Below are 12,864 nucleotides of genomic sequence, written 5' to 3'. Positions count from 1 at the left end.
AATTTTTAATATGGGGGTAAGAGAGCCGTTTTAAAAATTTAAATAGCATGGGCAAAGATTAAAAACCATTATATAAAAATTGAAACAAAGTACTTTAAAATAAGCATAAAATATTTGATGGCACTACGTATTAAAAATAGGCCTTAAAATAAATAAATAAACAAACAAAATGAAGCTTGGTGGAAATTTCCATACGCTTTGGAGTAAAAATTTTGCTTATTTATCTACATAAAAAAACATGTTTACGCATTTTCTAAAGAATGAAATTTCTCTTTACACAGACAAATAAAAAAGGAAAAAATATGTGTAAACAAATTTATTATTCATCACAGTTTAAAAAATCATTAATCGCTGGAATCTTTCGAGTTTTTTCTCATTCTAAAATTCAAGTAAAAACTTTCCTGTAGAAACTGCATGACTTACTTTTATACATAGAAAGTCACTACAATGGGCAGAATTCCAATACGTAAGAAATATTTTTTTTTTATCAAAAATAAATAATCCGGGTTATTTTAATATGATTGAATTATTTTGTTTTATTTTTTTAAAATAAAATAAAATAATAAAGAAGTGAATTATTTAAAATAAATCAGAATTCGATAATTCTTATTTGTTTATATTACATAGAAGTTCGTATTTTAATCAACTGATAAAAAAAAATCTTTACCAAAATAATAAAACTAATTTAAAGTTTTAATGTAGTTTTTTAGATCAATACAAAAAAAATATTCATTATATTTATTTATATTCCAATATATACCTTTGCACAGGGCCTTTGAACTTTGTAGATTAATTAAAGAAAAATTCATTTATTTTCTAATAAATCATACCTCTACACGAGGCCTCTGAAGTTTGTATAGGGCCCGGGATAGAGTGGGCCTCATATAAACTTCAATTCAAAAATTCTTTATAAAACGGAGCAAGATAGATGACCAGCACGACTTACTGTTATTAGGAAAAGTATGATGTACAGGGGTAAAGCATTGCTAAAATCGAGAGCACATACAGGAATTTAAAATAAATTAATTAAAGAATATGGTTAAAATTTAAAGATTTTATTTTATTTTTCTGTTGTTAGCAAAAGTAATATTACTTCATACGGCCTTTAGTTTTAACTTGACGTGGAGAAAAATACCCTGCTTTCCCTCTCTCAAAGGATCCACATTCACATCTTGAAGTTATATAATAATCTGCTNTAAAAGTATGGCGATCGGTCAAAAAAATGGCCCTCCTCTCAAAATTATTATATTTTTAGACTCTGAGGATTTCGAAACATCAAAAAAATTTGAGATTGTTTTTTCTGTATATGTGTGTGGAAACACTATTTTGTTAACCCAATTTAAAGCTTAATAACTCTTGTGCCGTTGGTAAAAAAATTCTGAAATTTTGCATGGATGTTTGTGTATTAGGGTGATTTATGCTCTTAAATTTTGGTGGTTAAAGGTCGAGAGGGTGAGGAGCTAGAGTGGTGTCACGTGTCGTGTCTCCAGTAAGTTTAGACGATTTTACTCGTTAATATCGTTTAAAATATTATATAAAACTCTTATCCGTCTTAAAAATTAAGCCTTGTGCTATTTTAGTGTAATTAATAATATAAAAAGTTATTAAAATAAAATTTCGTAACAGATGGATCTACACGCGATTTTAACTTCTTTTGCCGGGAAAGTTACGCAACTCGTTGCTGGATTTTTTTCTTATAGAAACCGAGGAAAGGTGAAAAATTTTTCAATAAATCTTTCTAGAGTATAAAAAAAACTCCATAAATCTTCTCGGATGTTTTGTTCTCTGTGCAATATGAACTAATACAGACTTTGAGAATCGTAGATAAGCTCTGAAAACAAGTTATCCATAAAAAACACTTATTGATAACTTTAAAAGAAAAATGGGTACTAAAAAAATGAATTTTTCTTTCAATTGATTATTTCCTGTTCATGTTTTATATTAAATAAATTTTTTAAACAGCAAAAACAATTTCTGTTTAAAATTTTTAATAAATTAATAAAGTGAAAAAAAATATTTTAAAAAGAAAGTATTGAAGAATTTAAAATATTTTAATTTAAATTGTTTCTTTCCTTTTCTTTATATTAATTGTTTCGAATTAAAAGAGTTCGAAGTTTTGTTTAGTTGGGAAAATTGTATTAGTTACAGCGTAATAAGTTACTCATCTGTAGATGTCCTGCTGATTTCGTTCGTTATAACTATCAATAATGCTTGTAAAATGCTGAAAATAACAAGAAATTACTAAATTTTCTGACCCGTATTAATGAATAATTTGTATAATAGACCCTCGATTTACCGGAAAAATTATTTATAACACTTTTATTTTTTCGGTTGTTAAGTACAATACATCATCACCCAATTTGTTCACCCAATTTAAAGCTTAATAATTCCCGTGCCGTTTGTAGAATATTTCTGAAATTTTATAGGATGGTTTGAGTATTAGGGGCATTGATTTTTTCAATTTTGATGGTTAAAGGTCAAAGCGATGGCGAGATAGAAGGGATCACGTGTCCTGTCTCGAGTGGGTTCGAATTGAATGAAGATTTTACTCGTTTTTAGCATTTACAACTTTTTTATAAAATCGCCATTAGAATTAATTTTTTTGCCATTTTATAATAATATGATAAGATTTTTTAATAAAATCTCGTAACAGATGGTACCACACACAATCTTTTGCCGGAAAAGTTATGCAACTCGTTAATGGAATTTTTTTCTAGGATAGAACATGCTAAAATATGGGTGTGTGTTCGTGTGCTAATAAGTATAAATTACCTAATGNAAATAATTTTAAAATATTTTTTAACGATACAATAGCTATGATTATTATTTTTAAAAAAATTTTGTTAGGCTTAACATCGATGAAAATTCAACGTGAAGTATGTTAATAGCGATATACTAATTACATGGGATATACTAATATGCTAATATACTATACTAATAATGTATTTTTTCATTCTTTTTGATTATCCGACCAACCCGAGTCCCCAATTGAGTCAGATAACTGATGCTCTACTGTAGTTCACATTCAGCATTTAAAAAAATATAAAATACATTAACACACCAAAAAATTTATATAAGAGAAAAGTAAATTAATAAGACTTAGCCTGATGATGCCATTTTCAGTTTTTCTAACTAGAGTTAGTTTTACAATGCATGTTTAACACAGTTGAAAATGTTTGCTTTCAAATAAAATTGTGCTGGAGATTGCACAGTTTCATGCACTGTTTAATTGTTTTATTTACATATGAATTATATCTTACATATACATCTTTTCCTACAATAGTTATATTTGCATTGAAATTAAATCAATTTGTAATAGCTCAAGAATAATTTAAAAATTAAATTTGATATTACGAACTTTCAGCAATAACGGACACTCTTCCCCCCCAATTAGTGAGATAGGAGAGTGGATAAAACCTCTAAACTTGATGGTGGGCTCGTTCCTCATCAACGGGTGTTTCCCGGATTTTTTTACCTATCTAACACGTAAATAGGGAGTCGGTTTCCATTAAAATAAAGTTTATTTAAAGTATTTTTTATATAAGAAAGATTGTTTGGAGTAGCTAATTCAATGAAGAATGTGGTGACAATTCGATAATTCTTTCTGACTTATTGGCAATTAAACAAGCGATTTACCTGTCAAGAACGAATAAATATAATGTGTCATAGGAATATTTATCTTCTATTTTAATTTTACATAATTTATATCGACATTATTTATAATAAAAANGAAGAGTCCTGATGAAAAATATTAATTAATTTTAAATTAAATAATCAAACCTGTGAACAACGACCAGCGAAGGAAACACGAAAATTGGTCGTTGTTTGGAGGTTTTGTTTGGTTTTTAAAAATTTCTGTGGAGATGGCCGCTATTTACAGGTGATCGTCGTTGAAGGTTGGACTGTAAACTTAAATTAAAAAGTATTTCGGTGAGTAAATAAATAAAATTAATAAATTATTTATTATTTTCCGTGTAAAATATATAAATATTTAAATATATTAAGTAAACAAAGCACAGGTATATTGTAAAATATTAACATATTATAAGTTTCTGTTGATTAAGTGTACATAATATCTGTATAAAATTAAATATATTAGCGTTAGTTCATAAATTTCATTTACAAATCATATTTTGGAACTTAGTTAATTAATTCAACGACGTAACAACATCATTATATCTCAACTATATCTATAAAGTTAATTAACTTCAACTGCAAATGCCCTTTGTTATCAATTGTTAACATATTATTTATGTCCCGATAAATTAACGTGGAATTTTGCATTATTATCAGACTTTTTATTTATTTATTTTAATTGAGAATATTATATTTCACTTCTAATTAAGTATGTGCGATTTCAGGCAGTTGAAGAATCCTTTATTGAATCAGAGCAGCAAACCTTAATAGACTGCACCATTTCATACTTGGTTGAGTTTCCAATTGTGAGGTAAAAAATCAATCATAATTTACCTGGAAAAAAAATACTTAATTAAGTAATTTATACTTCATTTCATGCGGGATTAAATTTATACTTTTTCTGGAATATTTTATTCAGAAATTAATAATATAAAGCGTGAAATAATGGTGTATAATGGAAAAATTTATAATAAATATCGCATTATTTCGAGTGAATTAAAGGGCGAGCAAGTATAACAAGTAATTACTTGTTATAGTTATATTTAGCAGCTATTTAGTTGAAGTAGTAGTAGTCATTATCGGGTAGTTAATGAATACCACAAGGGATAATAAAGATAAGATAGCCATTATATAACCGATAAGGCGAATTAATGATTAATTAGAATTAAAAATATTTAATAAGTAATAAATTTAATTATTTAATTCGTATTTTAGTTACGGTTACAAATAAAATTTTTGACTTTTTTTAATTAAAATTTTAAATATTTTAACAAAAATTCAAGTAGAATTGAGCATCGTTGTCGTTAGCTTTGGCAAGCTTAGAACTAAGTAATATTTGAGCATTTTGATATAGCTTCGGGGTGACAATGATACAGGAAGTGTTATAGTGAAGAAAAGTATCTTTGACGTAAGAAAAAAATCTGTAAAAAATCAATATGCGGGTTCAGTCAGCGCAAACTCTTTATCTCCTACTCAGACTGCATGTAGGCACATATTGATCTCAGAGTATTTCATCGGCTCGTCGAGAAGAGTCTTTTGTGTTCCTAGTCATTTCAATAGTGGAGTGGACGGAGAAGGTCCAACTGTGGACCGCTCTCCTCTTTCACGTATAGAAGGTTTTCTAACTGTTCCTAACATTCAAAGGTAAGCCCCGTCTAAGTCTACTAGAGAATGGTAAAAGATAATCCTCTTTTGAAGTTTTTAATCCATTCCAAATTCTTAAATTTTAGTTAAAGTTATAAGTAAAATATAGTTTCTTTTAAGAAATTTATCTTTCCTAAATTAAATAATAGAATATTTTATCTTTAAACGAACTTGTAAAGTATTTAGCGNGATGACCAGCACGACTTACTGTTATTAGGAAAAGTATGATGTACAGGGGTAAAGCATTGCTAAAATCGAGAGCACATACAGGAATTTAAAATAAATTAATTAAAGAATATGGTTAAAATTTAAAGATTTTATTTTATTTTTCTGTTGTTAGCAAAAGTAATATTACTTCATACGGCCTTTAGTTTTAACTTGACGTGGAGAAAAATACCCTGCTTTCCCTCTCTCAAAGGATCCACATTCACATCTTGAAGTTATATAATAATCTGCTTATATTTCGTATTTCATATAAATAATTTTTTAAATATCTTATTAAAGTTCACTATTATTAATTTTTTTTATACTTTATAAAATTATATAAACATATATTTTCTTAATTTAATTCATATTTTTTTTCTATTTTTACAATTAAAATTGCAATTAAATGAAGACCAATTATAAATTTTTTGTTATTAAACGATATCCACTAGAAAATTTAAGTCATTGGAGTTTTTTTTCGAATTGTTTATCAGGTTCTCGCCAGGTTGTTTACTATTTTTACTTAAAAGGCCTCACTATTGGGGCCTAATAGTGGGCCCTTTAGTAAGAAAAAAGAGTAAACAATCCGGAAACGGCGTTATTCTTAACATATTAAACATATTAAACAAAGTAAAAAAAAAATTGATTTTTCACCCCCTTCTTGCAGTAGTATACAATAAAATAAATGTGAAAGTAAGAAAGTCTTGTTTAAATCATGTCTAATATAATTTATACATTAATATTGATTTTAAGAAACAACTTATTTTATTTGCAACTTATATCTATCGTATTTATTTGAACTAAAATAGATTCAAAGCCACGCACGTAGCACAACTTCCAACCAAAGCACTCACGCCATTTTGTCTTCTGCTATCAAAAAATAAAGAAGAAAAAAAGATTCATTTTCATTTCCTAAACTTCTTAATTATCGAATTTTCATAAATTTATAAATACAGTCGACCCCCCATAAGATAGAGATANATCAAAATGGGATAAACTTTAATCATGTTCCTCACAAGTAAAATTATATAAATATAGAAACGTGAATGTTCCATTGTCGAGTGATGGTTGATTATTATATTTATTTGTGGTCCAGATGCTCATTTTCGGTCACGAAACAAAATTATTGTTGACGATAAACAAGAAGCGGAAGAATTTATCTTACATTCTAATGGATATTTTCGAGATGCCATTTCTCCTTAATGAACTTTCTTCAAAGATATATTTCTTAATTAACTCGCCCCACAGAAAAGAATTAAAAATGATCTTTTTACGTGTTTTTTTTTTTAAAGAATAAACTCTGACTTTTAAGTCTTTTATTCTTATTTATAATTTAAATTCGAATAAATTTCTCATTTCGATTTATCTCATTACTTTTTTTCTTTAATCTTTTAAATTTTGTTTATAAATGAAACTCTTCTAAACATTAAAAGATTTTTTTTCATATTTATCAATAAAAAGTTCTGATTACATTTTTAAAATGTTTAATTGATTTTTTTTAATACTTTAAGCAAATGAATAAAGTTTTAAAAATCTATTTAGAAAAAATTTGAAAGGATTTTAAATGTTTTTTAGCATTTATATACGTAAAATAATCCAGTAACGAGTTGCGTAACTTTTCCGGCAAAGAAATTGTTAAAATTGCGTGTGGTGCCATCTGTTATGGGATTTTATCAAAAACTTTTTTTATTATTAATTAATTTAAATTGGCTTAAATTTAAAAAGTAAAAAATGTAAATGATAAATAAGGAGTAAAATCTTTATTAAGTCCGAACTCACTCGAGATACGACACACGACCCTCATTATCTCTCCATTCTCTCGACCTCTAACCCCCAAAATTTAATAGTCTCTATCCTCCTAATATATAAACCTCCCCACAAAATTTCAGAAATTTTCGAGAAAAGGCACAGGAGTTATTAAGCTTCAAATTAGGTGAATAAAATCGTGTCCCCATACACACTAATATTCATATACACAGAAACCCCAGAATTTTTAGACGCTTCGAGGTCCCCCGAGTCATTATTTTGACCGATGACCATATTTTCTCTCTGTTATACATAACAGCCGGGAAAGTAAAAACAAGTAAAAATATTTTTTATGGCCTACTTGTTTATGCCTGCAAAGCTTTCACCTTTACTGAAATAACAAGACGTCCATATTATGTAAAATATTGAAAAACTGAATAATCTTATTCGAAGATACAATTTGAAACCATGTCTCAAAGGATTATATTCGAATACATTTTTTTATTTAATCGCTTTTATAAAGCGACACAAAACAAATTCGGCTAATATAATAAAACCTGTGTAAACCGTAAAATGCTATTCCGTTTTGAACGGTTTTTTTAACCTATAAAATTGCTTCGTTTCGAAGAATCTTTTCAGTTTAGTCAATTCCCGTTTTATTCAAGTTCAGTTTTAGACAGGTTTTACTTTATGCTTTAAATAACTTATTTTCTAGTACGACTAAAAGAATAAGGAATTAATTCTCTATTTTCTTTTAATGATCTAATTAATTTTCTTTCGAAAATCCTTCCTCTTCTTTACCTTCATTTGCCTAATCCCGAAATTGAATATTTCCTATTTAAAATTTCAGATTAAATTTGCTCTGGTGTAATAAATGATTGACACGAAAGATCAATTAATTAAGTGAAGAATTGATCTCATTTTTCAATTTTAATCTAGTTAGGAAAATGATGAGAGCGAATGAAACAATATTATAATTTAATTAAACACGCAAACATTTCATCAGAAATAGTTTATAACATTAGAGAATGTTAACATTTATAATTTTACACAAACTAAAATATCGGGAAGTTTGGTAAAAATAAGTACGAAGAAGAAAAGTTTTGCCTTGTTTCGGATCTGTTGGTGGCATGCTAAACAAACATTAATCACGTGTTACAGTAGGTCATAATTGGATTGCCATACTTAGTGAGAAGAAAATGCCATACATTACAGCCATTACCTGAGAATTTGTTCCTGATTGACACGAAATGCCATCTTACTGGGGGGGGCAATATTACTCATCGTTTCTCTCATTAGTGCTTTTACTCAACGTCATACCTTCTGGTCTAATCATTTCTACTCTATTTTCAGGTTACGTCATGGAAAACTACACAGACATTTATTGCAACAGCACCTGTTTGGACGAAGACGTCATCGTTATGGAAGAAGATTACTCGACTTGTGCCACCATTGTTATCAGCGTAGTATTGGGTACTATAATTGTGTTTACAACAATCGGTAACTCCCTGGTGTGTGCGTCGGTATTTTGTGTTAAGAAATTACGAAGGCCTCCAAATTTCCTCCTGGTGTCTCTTGCCGTTTCCGATCTCTGTGTGGCACTACTGGTCATGCCTCTTGCTCTTCACTACGAGCTCTCTGGAGATTGGAGATTGGGTGACACCATCTGTGATATGTGGATAGCTTTCGACATGACGTGTTGCACGGCCTCCATCCTTAATCTTTGCATGATTAGCATAGATAGATACCTGGCCATTACCAAACCATTGACTTATGGTGTGCGCACGAGGGCCAGGCGTACTTGGATCTCCATCGCTGCCACTTGGATGATGTCGTGTTTGGTAAGTATTCCACCTCTACTTATTTTAGGAAACGATCACGGATCAGAATTGATGCCGAGTTGTGAAATCAATCAGAATTTTGCTTACCAATTGTACGCCACGTTTGGAGCATTCTACATCCCTCTTCTGGTCATGGTCGTCATGTATTGTAAAATTTACGTAGCAGCGAAGAGAGTGGTGGAAGCCGAAAAGGGTACTTTAAGGAAACAAACCGGGCTATTGTCAGTTTGCTGGAACAGCAGCATAGATCGTAAAGAGATGTTATTGGAGCTTAAAAATCGCAGTCAGTTAAATTTATGTCCTCTCCCCGACAGTAACGAATCTGTTATGTTTAGAACACCAGAAAGATATCAATTGTGTACCGTAAACATGGACGAGAACGGTGGTAGAACATCGAACGTATTGTGGAAAAAGAAAAATAAAGCCACTAGGAGGGCCATAATCTTAAAAGAACGTAAGGCATCGATAACACTCGGCATTATCGTGACTGCCTTTACTGTATGTTGGTTGCCTTTCTTTGTAGTGGCACTCATGAGATCCTTACTCAAACCCACTATTTCTGTACCCAGATTTATACGTAGTTTCGTCCTATGGTTGGGATACGCCAACTCCATGTTGAACCCAATTATTTACATGACCTTCCATCAAGATTTTCGAAGATCTTTTAAAGAGATCTTATTATTTCGATGTTCTACTGTTAACAAAAGATTTCGGGAACAAGCGTATCGGTCGCAATACGGTGACCCTATTTATAGGTTGGGATATAGTTTCAGACAACAAGGAATTGCACCTTCGGTGCCATAAATTGCACACTAATGTTGTTATTTGATACGGCATGCGTGTTATATTGTGCACTAGCGGCACAAATATCCATATTTCTCTAATGTTTCCGTGTATTCGTCACGATACCAAATCTCGAATTTATGATTAATGTAATTTTTGTGTCACGTTTTAAAAGCAAGAATACAAAAAATTATATATATATATTAATATATACACACACACATACATATATAATAAATGGTATTTTTCTCCATCATTGTTGCAATAAAAATATCCGTTACTTAAATATGTGTTTATTTATTTATATTTTAAACCCCATTATTGTAATTTTTATACAGTTTATCCTGTTTTATTTATAAACAGAAATATCGAACATATTTATTGTGACGGGATGCAATTTTAATCATATTTTAATTTTAAAAAATTACGTCGTGTAAAAAACCACGTGTAAGGTTAATGAAAATCGAGACTAGATATGAAAATTGGAGTTAGAGAGATGAAAATCGAGATCATATGTTGAAAGAGTAGGGTCCTCCAATCTGTAAGATTTCTATATATTGTCTTGATTTTCATTTCTCTAACTCCAATTTTCATATCTGGTCTCAATTTTCATCAATCTAACGTCATTCTCGAAATTAACTAAGGACAGACGGACGGATGCACGGATCTGCAATATTGAAAATTGCAGCCCAATAAAGCTTAAGTATTGATAAACAATTACATCTTAAGCACCTTCATACTGCTTAACAATCTAATTTAATTAAGTGTATTTAATATATATTCTTTAATAAGAAAGTAAAATAATTGGAAAGAACCTCATAAAAATTAATGTTTTCTTTTTATTTATTTATTTAACCAACGTCATTCTTTATAACTCTATAATAAACCTTGTAAGAAAGTCATGTTGGGTAGAAAATACTTTGAGTAAAAGAATCGTAAAATTTATTATTTTGATCATAAAGTTATGATCTCTACATCAGCCATTTTCTCGAATAAACCTTAGCACAGTTAGTTGCCCTTTACAGGCAAAAGAACTCGTAAAAGCTGCTCTAACAGTAAAGCAAATTTTAATACAAAATGTCCAAAATTCCATTCTTAAATTCCTACATCATTTTGAATTTTAAAATATATATTTTTACTTTTTTTTTTTTATCTAAATTTAAAACGTCTGTTTACATAAAATTCAGGTACTTTAAAGTTGAAGCGAGATGAGTCTAATTGGATTAACTTTATAGAACAATAGAAAATCTTACATAAACACTTTTTCGTGATAGGAAAGTTTAAGAGATTATTTACCTCGTTAAAAATACTTGAACCGTGACTTGAACATCATACAGCAGCATCAATCCTTTAAAACAATAGATTAATTCAAGCAAAAATATATATAAAAATCGGAATATTCGAGAATAAATATAACTCTACATTGACATTTAATAAAATAAATACAAACGGAAACATTTATATCTTAATTAATTATCCTAATTTAATTAAACCACTTCAAAAAAAACTTGATTTTTCAATTAAAATTTGATGAGTGATGGTTGTTAAGATTATGATTTGTGTATTAACAATACAGAATTACTAATTAAATAAACTTAATTAAGCAATGGTTATTAATAAATAATAAGTTTAGATGTATTTATTCTAATTTAAATATGCAAAAAAACAAAAAAAAAATTCAGCAACGAATTGCGTAACTTTATTGGCAAAAAAGTTAAAGTTTTGTTTGGCGCCATCTGTTACGAGATTTTATTAAAATTTTTTTACTTTATTATAAATGACAAAAAACTTAATTTTGAGGTTAGAGGTGAGTTTTATAAACTGTTTTAAATGCTAATAACGAGTAAAAATCGTTATTAAGTCCGAACCCACTCGAGATATGACACATGACTCCCCTCTATCTTCCCACCCCTTCGACCTTTTACCACCAAAATTTAAAATAATTAATGACCTTAATATACAATCCTCCCCGCAAAATTTCAGAAATTTTCAACAAAAGACATAGGAATTATTAAGCTTAAAATTGGATAAACAAATCCTGCCTCCCACACACACACACACTAACATCCATATATACAGAAACGAAACCCCCAATTTTTTTTTACATTTCTCGAGTCCGAAAATGTAAAAATTTGGGGGGGTCATTTTTTTGACCGGTAGCCACACTTGTGTATAACAGACAAAAAAGTAAAAAATCGATTAAATTTCTATTGATTTTTCTTATTAATTCGATTAACTCGGAATCATAATAAATCAGACAGCAAAATCAGCTCCTAACTTATTTAAATGTGAAGAAAATTACAAGTCGAAAACTTTTTAAAAACATCGAATTCATTGTATTGTAATTAAAAGTCATTCTCACTTTCATTTGTCGAGGTCAAACTAATTGGATTCTTGCATGATAAATCAACAAATCACCTCGAAAGAAAGGAAAAAAAGAAAGAAAAGACAATTTTTGTTTCGGCTATTGTCATTGGAGTCGATTTTTATATGACGTAAACGTCGTATCTATGGGCAAAATGCTTACATCTAAGTAATATAATTAAAGGTCTGTTGGAGCTAAGTTTATTACTTAGGCTACAGGATGTGATAGACGTGTTTGCATTGAAATCCTTAGCCTTAGGCTGTCGTGATTCCATTCTGCTCTTTCGATCAAGTTTGAAATAAGTTTAAAATAAACAGGAAATTTCTCTCAACTGATGCATGCTACTTGATAACTTTAAATTCTTTGCATCTATACGTTACTCCTTTCTAAAAAAAAATACTTCTGGCTTTTTTAATATTATCTCCAATTCTTAAATATTTAACAATAAACATCGTTAAGAATATCCCGGTGCCTTCCTACTTAGAAAATAATAGAAAGTGCGGTTTCTACCACGTAGCAAATGACATTAACTTGACGCGCGATAAACTTTTAAGAATGTATAAAAATAAAGAAGTAATAAAATATTAAAGACAAAAAAACTAATAATATATTTCGGGAAGAGTCATTCTTAATTATAAATTAATA

At 29.1% G+C, this 12,864-nt stretch overlaps 1 protein-coding gene across 2 annotated transcripts; it reads left to right on the top strand.

Moving 5' to 3' along the window:
- Window positions 1-290: 290 nt before the first annotated feature.
- LOC111620490 (5-hydroxytryptamine receptor 1-like) lies at window positions 291-10,097 on the top strand. 2 transcript variants are annotated; one of them, XM_023362408.1, is made up of 2 exons: window positions 291-466; window positions 8,584-10,097. In XM_023362408.1, the coding sequence occupies exons 1-2, from the start codon at window positions 448-450 to the stop codon at window positions 9,873-9,875; spliced, it is 1,311 nt and encodes a 436-aa protein (XP_023218176.1). In that variant the 5' UTR covers window positions 291-447; the 3' UTR covers window positions 9,876-10,097. The 2 variants fall into 2 exon arrangements, with proteins under 2 accessions (XP_023218176.1, XP_023218177.1); XM_023362409.1 differs by lacking the exon at window positions 291-466 and adding an exon at window positions 5,157-5,280.
- The last annotated feature ends 2,767 nt before the right edge of the window (window positions 10,098-12,864 follow it).

This window comes from Centruroides sculpturatus, unplaced genomic scaffold, assembly GCF_000671375.1.
Source record: "Centruroides sculpturatus isolate CEXI.00-Female unplaced genomic scaffold, Cexi_2.0 scaffold28, whole genome shotgun sequence".
Classification (NCBI taxonomy): domain Eukaryota; kingdom Metazoa; phylum Arthropoda; class Arachnida; order Scorpiones; family Buthidae; genus Centruroides; species Centruroides sculpturatus.
Note: the sequence above shows the minus strand (reverse complement) of the source record. Positions and strands in the feature narration are given on the sequence as shown.